Source organism: Citrus sinensis, chromosome 3 (genome assembly GCF_022201045.2).
Source record: "Citrus sinensis cultivar Valencia sweet orange chromosome 3, DVS_A1.0, whole genome shotgun sequence".
Classification (NCBI taxonomy): domain Eukaryota; kingdom Viridiplantae; phylum Streptophyta; class Magnoliopsida; order Sapindales; family Rutaceae; genus Citrus; species Citrus sinensis.
The window spans coordinates 47,252,714-47,266,987 of NC_068558.1; the positions used below are offsets into that span (position 1 = coordinate 47,252,714).

The window sequence follows — 14,274 nt, forward strand, 5'->3', positions numbered from 1 at the left end:
CGCTTAACATCAATGTTTTTTTTTTTTTTTCTTTCACTTTTTCTCTCGTGTATGCGCGGAGGATTCTACAAACATATTAGAATCTAAAATCTACTAGAATTTAGATCCATACAACTTGTACTATAGTCTAGAAATCATTCCAACTCTAACTTAAAAGTATACTCTCATAAATAATTGAGAAAAATAAATTATTCCTGATCCACATTTTTCAGAGTTAAGTTTATAAAATTGTTCACTTTTTTTAGTTTTACACCTAAATCAAAATAAATTTTTATTATAATATTTATTTAAAATTTTTGTTTATGACCCAACATTGTCTTAAGGCAACCTTGCAGGTCTTTACCCAATGGAACGTAACATCTCTAAAGATATACATTTAGGCATAGGGTTGGCAAAACCCCGGGCTAGGTCCGGGCATTGTGATATTTGGACCCGGTCCAGATGTAATTTTTAGATGTTCGGGTTAGGTTTTATATTTTTTTAAATATTATATGTGTATATATTTTTTATTTGTTAGTAATTTTATAAATTTTAAATTTATTTCAATAAAATTTGACATAAAAATATAAATTTTAAGTGTTTAAAATTTTATATATGTACAATAAATGAGTCAAATAAATGTAAATATTTAAAATAATATATATTTTATAATATTGTTTTAATAAAATCTAGGTTCCGGGCCGGGCTCTGAGTTTTTCAAGTGATGCCCAATACCGGTCCGACTTCATACCCGGCCCACAACGCCCGGATACTATTCGGGTCTGGACTGGGCGGGTATTTATGCCATCTCTATTTAGGCATGTTTGACACGTAAAATAAAATAAGATAGAGTGAGATAAAATGAGATAAAATGAGATAAGATGCGGTCAAATAAGGTTAGATATAATATTATATTGTGTTTGGTGAAATTTAAGATTTTGGACTATAAATAATCATACATTATATTTAGTATATTATCGGATTGGATAGTATCTGATATATTTTACATATTAACTTAATCAAAATTATCTATATATTAATTTAATCAGAATTATGTTACTAATATATTCTATATATTAATTTGAGCAAAATTATCTTAAATTAATTGTTACACCACAGTCTAAAAAATAAGTTTGCTCCCCATAAATTTATATTTTAGAACCTTTGCATGCTGGCACTGAAAACTGATGCCTTACCACTTGGCTATACTTCATACGGCTTGTTTTGGACGGTAAGCACAGGCAGTTGAAGCATTAAGATTTTGCATAAGATGTTGAACATGGCTAAAAAATAAAAAAATTATAAAAATAATATAAAATATAATCTAAATTAATTCCATTTATCAGTAAATATAAGCATTGAAAAAAAAATGACAAAACCTTCCCTTGATTTTTTTTCCTTGTTCATAGTTTTAAATGAGAGTTTACGCAATAATATCATCAACAAATATAATAAAAAATTAGTCCATAAATACAAAAATATATTATACAATAATGTCATCCGTCTATATCTATAAAACTATTTCACATCATCAACAGTCAAGAGTACATTGGCACGTCTGTCATCCCACCATATTTTGTATTAAATTAATTGATAAATTGACAAAGTATTTCAAATATTAACTTAATAATAAATTTATATATGCAAATTTACAATTATATTGTTATTTAATGTTTATATAAGTTTAAAGTAATATTATAAAAAAATTATGAGAAATATTATTATAGTTTAATCTGAATATGCGTTACAATATTTTTAATATTTGTTAAATAAAATAATTTATTGATTAAAAAATAAATTATTCACTATCCTATGAATACTTAGGATAACTTTTTTAGCCTTAGAAATGCAATCCGAAAGGTTCTCCTAATGGTAGACCCGTTATAATTTATTCCAAATTTACCTTTAGCACTAAACAGGGGATTAGAATTACTTTGACAAAACAGTGCTAATCCCATGAATTTTTAAATGCCACCAAACAGCTCCTAACTATTCCTTGGTGTTCTATAAATAAAAAATTGAAAGACATTGATTTTTAATTATAAATTAGGTGGGGATATTTTCATCCCCTTATTTTTGTAAGGAAAAGAAATTGTTAGACCCCCCACTATTTAGAAAAAGAGACAAGAATTTGTAAAAAGAAATATAACATATTCCATTTGTTTAAGTAAAAAAAATATATTTAATGCACAATTACCATTATGTCCTGGGCGGCATATAATTCAGTACAAAGAAGCCTACAATTTCGTATTTTTGCAATTAATACTTGGAATTGATAGGTAATTATTTTGTCCAATTTGGGACTTCAATCAGCTCCCAAACCCGAGCCCTTCTCAAATCTCAATAATAAAAAAGCAAATTTAAATAATAATAATAATAATTTCCATCACTTTCTCAAGAATACAATCACGAATGAATCAAAATCAAAAGCCAATTCCACACAGTCCGATCCAAATCTAATTGCTATGGAGCATAGCTCCCCGCACATTGATTCCGACAACAACAGTACCGCCACCGCCAATGCCACAGCCTCCGATAACTAAATTAGCCCAAAAAATATGAGCTCTTATACCTGAGGCACTTAATTTTACTTGATTAAATTTCCAAACTTCTCCTTTATTTATATAGTTTTTAAAAATAACGTAAACTTACTATAATTATAAATGAAAATATCACCACCCTTAAAATTTTAACAAAAGTAATAAAAATTTAAAATTTTATCGGGTAAATTTACATTTTGACTTTAGAGTTTAATTTCCTATTACCTCTCATAAAAATTCCAACCCACCAAAATACTCTCTAAACCCATGTTTTAATTTAATTTTTTATTATTTAAATATCCTTAAATAACACTAATTAAGAGGACAAAAAAATTAAAAAATAACATTGCTCTATACACTCACTCAATGAGAAACTTAATTATCATATTCAATTCGTACTCTATTAATTTGCAAATTCAATCCATGATTAATTCGCCTTTTTGTCTATATTTCATCACTTTTTACGTTTTGGATATTGAATCTACAGATGAAGAAGAAATATCTTTTGTCTGTGGACTGGTTTTTTTGAGCCATAGATTACTGGGAAGAATTCATTTTCACATGCCGAAGCAAATCAAATTTTGAATGAAATAAGAAATGTTTATGGGCTTATTCTTTAAACTTTAATTTGAGGGAAGTGGTTTCTTAGTGACAATTTGCCATCAATCATTATAATTCTGAGCGTGGGAAAGAAAAAGGAGAAAATAGAAGTTATGTCAAAATTTTCAAAAGTGTATAAAGTAAAATCTTGATTTTGCAAAATTAAAATTCAATGATAGGTGTAATAAAAAATATGATGTGTTGAGTAGTTTAATGAATTCAAATAAATTCACCCAATTTTAGCTTATCTCTCATAAAATGATAATCATAATTTTCAAAATAGCCTCTTAAGTTATTTTAAACCTCAATTTACCCTTAAAATTTTTTATTTCCTGAACGGTAAAATTGAGACTTACCATAATTTGAACAATCTTTATTATTAAAGAATATTTAAAAAATTGTCATAAATCCGAAATTACCTCTGAACTTACAACATACAACTACTTTGACGGTATGCCTCAAATTAAAATGCAAATACCAAAAATAGAGCCTTATTTCATCCAGAGACTCTAATTCATCAGGAAGCATGACGCTAAAAACACTTTCTGGCTTTCTGCTGAGATTTCACCCAGAAGAAAAAAAACACTTTCTGGCTTTCTGCTGAGACTTCACCCAGAAGAAAAAAAAAACCCGCATGGTAATATGTCGAACGTTTGAAAGCCAATAACTTCAACTTAAAAAATACCAATAATAAACCTGTTTTCCCCATGACAATGGCCCAAACAGTTAATACCAGTATGGTGAGGTTGTATGAACACGAGCATACACTAAAAAGAATGTCCCATCTAAGAGTAATAGTAAGCACATCGATATCCTGGCATTCTAACCAGGACAAACAATCAATCAATCCTGTGCATAAAAACTAATTAAATTGGCAATCAATGACAAAGAAAATAAAAATTGATCCACAATACTTGTATACATCCAGAATCTCGAACACACAATGCAGAACCAAAGCAACTACTTAACACTTTCTGTTCACTCAAGGTTACCTATACTTCAAATCTTAACAAACAAAGATAGATACTACTAATAGGTCAAAAAGACAATTAATCTTAAGAGTTGTAAACCAGCACCAGACCAAATCATTCTGAAAGGAGCTCCTAATCAAACAAGCTGAAGCCCATATCTTCGTCACTTTCTTCCTTGGGTTCTTCCTGCAAAAAAATTACCCCAAAAAGCACAGAAGTATCAGATAAAAACCATAAAATTCAAAAAGGCTAATGATTTCTTTTAACTAATAATTTCTAAGGCCTTTCAATTACCTTCTTCTCCTCCGGTGGGGGAGCAGCAGCATCAGCCCCAGCACCTCCAGCAGGAGCTGCAACAGCAACTGCACCACCGCCACCACCAGACCCCACATTCATTATAAGATCATCTAAGTTCCGCTTCTCTAAGAGCTTAGCAAACAAACTGGGCCAGTAAGATTCAATAGACACGTTGGCAGCCTTCACCAGTTGTGCAATCTTATCCGTCTATTAACAACAGTCAAAGGAAACACCCAGAGACCCATTTTCCAGAAGCAGGTGTGCTATTTTAAACTTTTAACAGAAGATATAAAAATATCATAGCAATGAAATTGGCCAGACTGCTTTTGGTTTTGCTCCAATAATTTCTAAGCTTTCATCCTTCTTCACTATTTCTCCAGTTTGAGTGTAGAAGACTACCAAACTAAATGAGCAAATAAACCCAAATAAACTTAAAAAATACATGCGCCTTGACATGTACATAACCTGAAGTTGACAAATTAAAAAAAAAATACAATTAAGCATATTAATTTCATGACAAGGATACAGTAATGGCGATGCCGTCATCGTGGAGGATCAAACAGGCATAAGTACAAGCAAGCTCCGAAGCCGACATTGCTTTGACTACAATACAACACAATAAGAAGCATCAATTCAAATGAAAATACTTACTAGCAATCAACATATACAACTACAGACAACTTAATGAGACCGATGAAGAAATAAAAAAGAAAAAAATTGCAAAATATTTTCTTTTCAAAATGAAACTAACTCTAAAAGTACGATAAATTTTCTTTCGCATAGAAATGAAAACGCTGAAATAAAACGGGAGACAAAGCAAAGGCAGGAAGAGCTTGATACCTCAAGAGATCAGACCTACTGCGGATTGCGCCGTGCCCTCTGCTGCGCCGCTGCAAAGTATCGCTAGGGTTTTCGATTGCGGCCAGTTAGGGGTTTTAAAGGGCGTGTGAAATTGGACAAGTGTTGGGCTTAGAGTTGCAGGCCCATTTCCCAATTAGGACCTGTTTACGGTCGTTTTTACTTTTTACTCTCACACCTGTAATTTTCTCTTCATGTGGGCAATCTTTTTATTCTTTCGTAGATTATAATTGACGTATTTTCAATAATTTTCGGAGTCTTGCGGTATCAAATATTGTCCGCATCCAAAAGAAACTGTTTTTCAAGTAATTTTATTTGGGAGTTCCTATTCTGAGTGAAGGCTAGTAATTCAAAAATGAATTTAGATTTTTTCCATCTCCTTATCTTTTTAAAAATAAAAAATTTGTATTTTCTTTTTATTATGTAAGTATCTAGTTATTTTCTGTTGTGGTCATGACTGTTAATGTCAATGCCAATTACTAACCCATTGCACCAGTCCACTTCCATATCCACGAGGAAATTAGATATTTGGTAGATGAAAATTCACAGCAAATCTAGAGCACACCGTTTCCCGACATCTACAATAGCATGGTTCATTGCACAGACAGGAAAGGCACTATAATCGCTATGCTCACAGCATAACAGAAGTACTGTATTATGCCACAAATGACATGTTGCTCTAAAATCCAAATGTTGTTAATCAGCATAAAGTTACTACCTTATTTCTATAAAAGTCACCAAACAGACCGAGGATTAACCTCCAGAGCTACAACAAGATTCCCGATAATATGATATAGCCCTCCCAATAACTGGCGTTCTCCATCAAGAGATCAACATTTGGTCAACAGAAACATCACTCGGTTTGCTGATGGCTCAAATTTGCTGCTTCTAAGTTTGCCGGAGAAAAGCCTCAAGTCTTGCTAACCTTGGAAGAGCAACTGATTGTCTCACCATCAGTACAAGTTAGAAGAATTTTGTCTACAATAATAACAATTGCCCCAGTATGAGCTATGAACAGCTGCTTAGCTGCTCCAAAGTCTTACGGCAAACATTCAAGTCAGCCGTGTTACAACATACAGATGCCACCAAAGAACTCCACACAGAAATATCTGGCAGCTTAGCCTGGCTGATCATCTCCTCCAACCACATCACAGCTTCATACTGCTTGCCTATTGAGCAAAGACCCCTTATGAGAACATTGTAAGTTTCAACACAAGGCCAATATGATCTGATCAACATCTCCTCCAAAACCCTACTTGCTTCAAGAAATCTACCATCTCTACACAGCCCATCCACTAAAATGCCATAAGTTTCCCCATTAGCAACACATCCAACCTGCTTAGACATCTTCTTCAAATACATAACAGCAACTGCTGAATTCCCTGCATCGCATAGGCCTTTCAACAATATATTATACACCCTAACTGTTGGCACAAAAGTTCCTTTCACCATCTCCTCTTCAATCACTTCGAGTGCTTCATCAACCATACCATCCTTAAACAAAGCTGCTAACTTTGCCTCATACATTACAAGTGATGGCCAAAAGCCCTTTGTCCGCATTTCATCAAGCACTTTATCACCCTCAACAATTCTACCTTCATTATACAAATCAATAGCCATTGCACTATAACTAGCCAAACTGGGAATCCCGCCTCTGATGAGGGCTTCATTAATCAAACTCTTAGCACCTTCTATATCTTCGCCATCATTGCATGGACAAAGATCAATGCGGTGACGACGACTTTTAGGAGCCTTAAGTCCCTTCCTTAAAATCTTTTCAAGAATCTGCATTGCATCTTGAATCTTCCCTTGATCACATAATGCAAATAACAGAGTCCTATAAATCACAATATCTTCACCACTACCCTTTTGAGAGATCCTCCAAAACATAGAATATAACAAGTGAGTGGCCTCATTTAGTCTCCTATCATTACATAAACCCTTCATTAAGATATGATAACTTTCCCTATCCGGATAACAACCTTGAAAATCCATCTCTTGGAAAACATGCAATGCAAGATCAGAACGTCTACGTTGACACAAGACATCCATCAGCAAATTCAATGACTGAATCCGTGACTTCACTTCCCATCCATAACAACTTCTCAAGAAAAGAATATGAGCAGCTTCAAGCTTAGACTCTTTCACCATTTCCTTCAAAAGGGTATTAAAAGATTGAGTCCAATTCACACAATTGAATTGCGAAAGGTTTTTAAACAGAGAAACGGCCTCGTTTAACTGTCCTGCTCTAGCATAAGTCCTGATTGCAGTGGCAAAAACTGAATCTTTACACTCACATGAATCACCTTTCATCTGATCAATAACCTCTTTCATTTCAGTAATTCGATTTGATTCTGAAAGAATGCCAATCATGGAGGCATACACCGGACCATTATGTCGATAATTAGGATATTTCTCCTTGGCTTCCTTGAAAATCTTAAGAGCTGTTAATGGGCTTTTCTGCTTCTTTATGATTTGAGAGAGGTAAGTAGGTGTTAGAAGCCTTGGCCATCTTACACTCATGTTGCATAATTGCAAGTTAAATATCTTACGCTGTACAAGCTGATGCTCTCAATTCCATTTGCATTTCCATGTCCCACTGAGAAATTCCATCGAACATATGGTGCCTCCCATATTCATTCAACAAACTACGTCATAGGCAGCAACCAAACAGACTCAGATGTCATATTTTCTTAGATTCTGAGCAGTATAAGCTTGTTGAAGTAGCTGAATGCGTTATTCGCCACAAATTGTCAGACAGCATCGTACTCGTCGTAGTCCAGGTGCTTGTGGAAATTTGAACGAACGGCTAATATTGCCTTCGTCAACTCTTCACCGCGAACAATAAGGGCTTGGGCTTTGGGCCACGGGCTACCAGGCATTTACAAATTTCAACACGTGGGCTTTTCAGGTCTCACGTCAACTATTTGATCCACCCGACCCGCACATGAGGTACAACTTGGTCTTGGCTGCCCCCGGCTAGAGATGGCAGAAAAACCCGCCCGGACCGGATCCGGCCCGGACCCGGCGTGTGCGGTCCGGGTAAAATCCGGACCGCATGAATGAAAAAAGCGGATCCGGGCATTGATTTTCAATGCCCGGATGATTCCGGGCACGGGTCCGGTCACAGCACCAAGAACCCGGAACCCGGACCCGTGCCCGGTTTTTTATTAAGTAAAAAAAAAAAAAGAAAATATAAAACCAAAAGTAAAATTTGCTTTGCCCAATTGCCCCCAAAATTGAACCCTAAAACGCGATTGCAACTTTGCAAGTGAACAACACAGCACTGCAGCAGTCAGCACCCACCCTGAAATCTCCAAATCGGTGGCACCTCTCTCCATCTCTCCACCACCCACCGGCACCGATGCAGTGTTGACTGCACCTCTCCCTCCCCGAAACTCTTACCTTCCTCAGTCAACTCTATTTCTCCTCGCAAAGCACAGCCGTCCCGTTACAGAGCTCTTCACCGTTTGGTCATCTTCTCAGTGGCAGCCACCACGCGACGGCATCAGCTATTCTTGTTCACCTGCAACTTCACCAACACAGCCACGACCCACAACCACAAGGTATTATTAATTTTTTTGGCTGTTTTTTCAAAAAAAAAATTGAAGAAATTAAGTAATTGGCATTATTGTTGTTAGGTGTTATATATATATATGCAGCATGCTTAATTATTTTCTTGGATGACATCCAGGAACTAGAAGAAGGGGAGTACGAGGAAGATGAAGTAGAAGTAGATGAAGATGAGAAAGAAGAAAATGGAAGCGTCCATGATGACGGAGAAGGGGAAAGGGAGGTTGATACCGAAAACTATGAAGCTGAAAATGACTTGCAACATAGGGAATTGCAAGTTTAAGGATAGTGATTTCAGGTTCTGACTTTGTTTCCAAGGGATTTGAAAATACGCAGACAACAAAGCACATGAAATCAACTTTGCTGTCCACAAGATAATCCTGGGCATTTTTCTTTTCTCTTCACTGTGGAAAAAGAAGAGAGAACAAAAAGACCAAGGCATTTTTCTTCTTTCATCAAATCGATTCCTGGGCATCAAATCTCTTTACAGTTTGAAAGGGAGTTTCTGCTAAAGTGCTAATTTGGGGATAAGTTATGAATTTCCAGGCCCAATTGCGCAAGCTTTCAACCTTGGGAATTTCCACTGCCTTGTTTACTTGTTTAGCATTTTTTATCAATTTTTTTTAGCCAGTTTTGAAAATGCGGGTAGAGAAAACCCAGAAAAAACCCGTGCCCGGATGGTGCCGGGCATATACCCGGCCCGCATAAAAAAAATCCGGGTACGGTCCGGGTCCGGGCAGTTATGTGTGAAATCCGGGTCGGTCCCGGGCACCCCCAAACCCGGACCCGACCCGGACTTTTGCCATCCCTACCCCCGGCACATTATTTGAAACAATTTTATTGAGGTAAAAAAGGATTACTCATTTTCTGTGGCTAAATTTTGCTTTGAAGTGAATATGTTAATTTCGATTCTAGCTTCAGATATTAGTAATTTAACCGTACTGACATGTTAGTTGATAGATGAAATTTGAAGCTACTTGTGAACGCGTTGTGTTCTTGTACAGATTTGATCGTCTTGGATATGGTAATATTGAAATTGTGGTTGATTTTTAATTGAAACATATGTGAACGAACCGTAATCATACATCATTGACGTTGATCCCGTATCATGATATTTTTTTCAAAATTTCAGTGAACTCTTATTCAAGAAAATGTCAAAGTTCTTTTTTTTTATAAGGGCACTTGTATTCTTTCAAAATTACTCCTAATTCAATCTCTTTCCGGTCAAAAAATAGCTTCACATTTTTCTTTCTCTCTTTTTTTTTTTTTTTTTCCTTTCTGAAAAATATTGCAATTTAATGGAAGCGCAACCTCCAGCCAAATACCCGATTGACAGAGTGTCATCTTGGCAGCACTGATTAAATCAAATAGGCCGTCACTTTCAAGAAGAATTTCTAAACCCGTGCAAGGCGGTCATTGCCGTAGATCAGCATCTTCTCTTGATTTGATATTTTCATTAATAATAAATTTTATTAATGTGATTGATAATTAATAAATTAAAAAAAATAATTAAATCTTAATCATACACTAAAATTAAAATATAAATAGCACAAAATTTATAAAAAAAAAAAAACTCAGATCAAAAGAGGATTTTAACCCCAATGGCCATATGAGTATGAGGAAGAAAATGGACAGTGAAGCTAATTTAAAATGAAAAGTTGAGAAATATATCGGTGTAAAAGTAAAGGAACTCTACATTCACACGGTACTGGGATTGGAGCCATCGTTGAGGTTTCAGTTAGCATGCCCTTCTTTGGCTGGTGATTGAAGGGGTACTTTTGAAAGAATGTAAGTGTCCTTATAAATAATGAATTCTTCAGGACAGTTAAACAGGAACTTTTTTTTTTTTCTTTTTCAAAAGAGGGGCGGAGTGCTAATAATCCAACTCCAGAAGAAATTAAATTTTCACAACTTGAGATGGCCGGAATTTTCCGATAATTAATTTTGAAGTGCATGATGCCTCCGGCATGCTAAACTTTGACGCAGGAAAAGATAACAGCATAGCGTTGACCTCATTTCTGAGATCCCCTTGGATTCCATACACACGCACTCATGCACAAAGAAAGATTTGTAAAAATAAAAGAAATGCCGACTGAAAGCGAAAGATGAAAGGTAAAGGAGATGATTATCCGCGAAAAAAGACATCCATACATCTTCCGTTTTTCCAACTAATCCTATCTTAAAAAAGTATCAATCATGAAAAATGAAGAAAGAGATTACAAGTTAATGGGTCAAGCCATCCAGGCTCGCCTTTTCCTGACCAATCAGTCTTGGTTCAAAGATACAAAATCAATCTTTTGAACCAATTTACTTCCAAATATAGACAAAGAGTTATGTCTTCGGATGCTGTATGAATTCGAGGCATAATCGACTGTCAATTAGGATCCTAGGTAGAATCCAAAGCCAATATTTAGCTTCTATCTTATAACACAAATACACAAATGAATTTGATTTTTTCCCCACGGTTCTCTAATTCTAACAACTACTTAAGACTCCCTTATGTCCTTAATTAAAGCAAGCATGTATGATGAGTATGACAACGATGTTGATAAAGAAAAATAATTTTGAGCATGAATGAATTGAAGAAAGTTAGTAGACCGAGCTTTATCTCTCAAATGCTGCTCGTTCCTTGAAATGATAATTTTGATGCTGAATTCTTGGATTCCTTCTCTTGTTATGCTATCTAATGAGGAATCTTTTTTTTTCCCTGAATCATTGATGACTGTAAAATGATTCTTCTTATTCGTTTTTTTGTCCCTTTTGCTCGACCCTTTTCGCCATTTTCTGGATCTTGTTAATGTTGTAAGGAAGACGTTATACTTCTTGAAGTCAACTATGTTGATGAATTTTGTTCGGAAGCCGTTGCCGAGGCTTGCAGAGCACTAGTTCCCGTTCCAGTCACCCCTATTGTTGTCGTCGTTACACCTGCTTTAATAAATAAATAAATAAATTGGATTTGGAGATACATAACACATATACGAATTTTCTAATTTTATAAATGTGTAGAAATTATTGAAGTATGACCTGTTGAAGAAGTTGTGGCGGGCATAGAAGTTGGAAGTGACAAGATTCCGGCAGTGCCATAATGGTGAGGCAAGAAAGGGCCATATTGTAGCATTTGGGGATAATGAACCCCAAACCCTTGAGCTTGACTGCTCTGTGCATATTGAGCATAAAATGGATAGAAATTGTGAAACATTCCAGGTGACCCTGATGACCCAGTTCCATAGTAAGGTGAGAATTGTTGACCTCCATAAATATTGTAATAGTTCTGCAGTACAATGCAAATAAACTTAATTAGCTCAAGCAAATGAATGAAACCTGAACATTCACTAGTAGCCTAATTGCTCAGGGAGGTTGGAGATATACTAACCAAAGCATACATTGTGTCTTGGGAATATCCAGTGTACCTATAAGATAAAATCCTGAAACTTACAAGGGCGAAAAGAGGAACAGAGGGAAAATAACAAAAATAATGAGGGAGCATTTAATATTATTATTATTTTTTCATATGATGTTTATGCTTACCCATAAGCTGAATAAGGAAATGTGTATTGGCCGGTGGGTTGATGGACATAAGATGATGAGAAGCCACCATGATAAGCAGGCGGAGCCACCAATCCTGGTGCTGGTCTAAACCGTCCTCCACCTGAAAATTAATCTTTCGTCCATTAATAAATTATGTTTTACCCCATAATCACTAGTTTGAGATCCACATTGCATTTTTAATTAGCATATACATAAATATAAAAATAAACTAAAATGAGCTTTTAATCGCTTGAAACATTGATTATAGACCAACTCATGAATAATGTAGGAAAAGAAGAGAAAAACTTATTTTAGAGGCGTAAAAATCAAATATTTGACAATGCGCGCATGATTTTGGACTTTTGGTGAATGGTCGAGGGATTGTTAGCTTTTGCATAGAAAGGCTGGATATTGTTGGATGTATATTTCATAAGCAAGTGCCATTAAGAAGCAGAAATGGAAATAGAAATGCGAAGAGAGATAATTAAGAACCATGTTGAGGAGTTGGCGGACGAGTCTTGTGTGCACCAAGAGATGCAAGATTGCAGTTAGCTCTTCTTCCATCAATCACCGGAGATGGGTTTTGACATGCTCGCATGGCTGCTTCAGGATCCTTGAACGTGACCTAGTTATTAGAAACCAAAACAGACCGGCATTAACTTAACTTAAAAAAAAAATGAAAGAAACAAAAAATTTGTTGCCAAAGTAAAGGGACCTTACAAAGCCATAACCCTTGGATCTCCCTGTGTTCTTGTCCGTGATAACAACAGCCTCAAGGATCTCACCAAATTGCTCAAAATAACGTCTCATGGTATCTCTCTGAGTCTCCCAAGCCAACCCTCCGACAAAAATTTTTGTGAAAGTTGTGTCATTGTAATCTCCAGGATGGTTACCACCCACCATCTGTAATGGCCTTTGTTGAGACATGGTTTTCAGTTAATAATTATTAATATACAAACAAATAACCAAAAAAAAAAAAAAACAACCCCAAGAAGAGAAAAAAAGAAACAAGAAAAAACTAAGAATGACAAAAGAAAGGGAAAAATAACCAGAACAAAAACAATAGCTCCCCAGAAGACAGAAGCCTAAATATAGAGATAAAAATATAGGACAGGAAAATTGGCTAAAAGAACCGTTTTGTTTTGTTTGTTTGATGATCACATCAATCAATCAATCAAAAAGAACCTTTTTTTTTTTTTTTGGTTTCTAAACGCAACGCCCGTGCACTTGTGTTTGTTTTTTTGGTGATCTTGTTTTTGTAATGGGATAACTGTCACTTTTTCACAGCCAAAACTCCTCAGATTCCACAACAACGATACCCGTAACGAGAAAATCATTACTGTTGAGGGTGGTGGGAAAGAAAAAGAAAAAGAAAAGAAAACCGTCGAGAAAATAATAAATACATATTAATAAATGGAAAAGAGATGATTAAAAATATATTTATTAGGAAGAAGAAGGAGAAGGGCTTGCTAGGACTAGGGAAGGGTAGGGGTGGGGAATTGGAATTGGAAAAGGAGAAGACACAAAAGCTGCTAGTGGGCACACACACGACAATCGAAGACAAGGTTGTCCAATGAAATATCAAAGACCCAAAGAAATACCAACTCCTTTTCTTTTTGCTCTCTCTCTCTCTCTCTCTCACCCTCAATATTTTACAATATTATAATTATTATTGCTAGTGCTTCGCTGTATTCAACCTTGCAAATTTTAATCTTAATATTTGCCTATTCTGTTTATGGCATATTGTGGGTCTCCCAAAATATGATACCTTGACCTGTTTGGTCCTCTCTCTACTGTACCTATCCTCTTAACCGAAAAGGTACAGGTCATTGGGTTATGTTGTGTTACGTTTTCTTTCATGTCTCAAAACTTTCTGCCACCGCACAACCTTCCAAATTGCATTATTAAAAAAAGCACTTAAACATGCA

General features: G+C 35.4%; 3 protein-coding genes across 3 annotated transcripts; all 3 read right to left on the reverse strand.

Annotated features, from left to right (window-relative positions):
* Window positions 1-4,001: 4,001 nt before the first annotated feature.
* LOC102620783 (60S acidic ribosomal protein P1-like) lies at window positions 4,002-5,382 on the reverse strand. Its single transcript, XM_006491300.4, has 4 exons — window positions 5,228-5,382; window positions 4,914-4,990; window positions 4,385-4,594; window positions 4,002-4,276 (listed from the first exon to the last, which is right to left on the reverse strand). Exons 2-4 carry the CDS (start codon window positions 4,980-4,982, stop codon window positions 4,223-4,225), a joined length of 333 nt encoding a protein of 110 aa, XP_006491363.1. The 5' UTR covers window positions 4,983-4,990; window positions 5,228-5,382; the 3' UTR covers window positions 4,002-4,222.
* Window positions 5,383-5,822: 440 nt separating this feature from the next.
* Window positions 5,823-9,386, reverse strand: LOC102620519 (pentatricopeptide repeat-containing protein At1g05600). Its single transcript, XM_006491299.4, has one exon. The coding sequence runs from the start codon at window positions 7,766-7,768 to the stop codon at window positions 6,254-6,256; it is 1,515 nt and encodes a 504-aa protein (XP_006491362.2). The 5' UTR covers window positions 7,769-9,386; the 3' UTR covers window positions 5,823-6,253.
* Window positions 9,387-11,149: 1,763 nt separating this feature from the next.
* On the reverse strand, window positions 11,150-13,978 carry LOC102620234 (uncharacterized). Its single transcript, XM_006491298.4, has 6 exons — window positions 13,067-13,978; window positions 12,839-12,971; window positions 12,347-12,467; window positions 12,192-12,228; window positions 11,843-12,089; window positions 11,150-11,743 (listed from the first exon to the last, which is right to left on the reverse strand). Exons 1-6 carry the CDS (start codon window positions 13,271-13,273, stop codon window positions 11,652-11,654), a joined length of 837 nt encoding a protein of 278 aa, XP_006491361.1. The 5' UTR covers window positions 13,274-13,978; the 3' UTR covers window positions 11,150-11,651.
* Window positions 13,979-14,274: the final 296 nt, after the last annotated feature.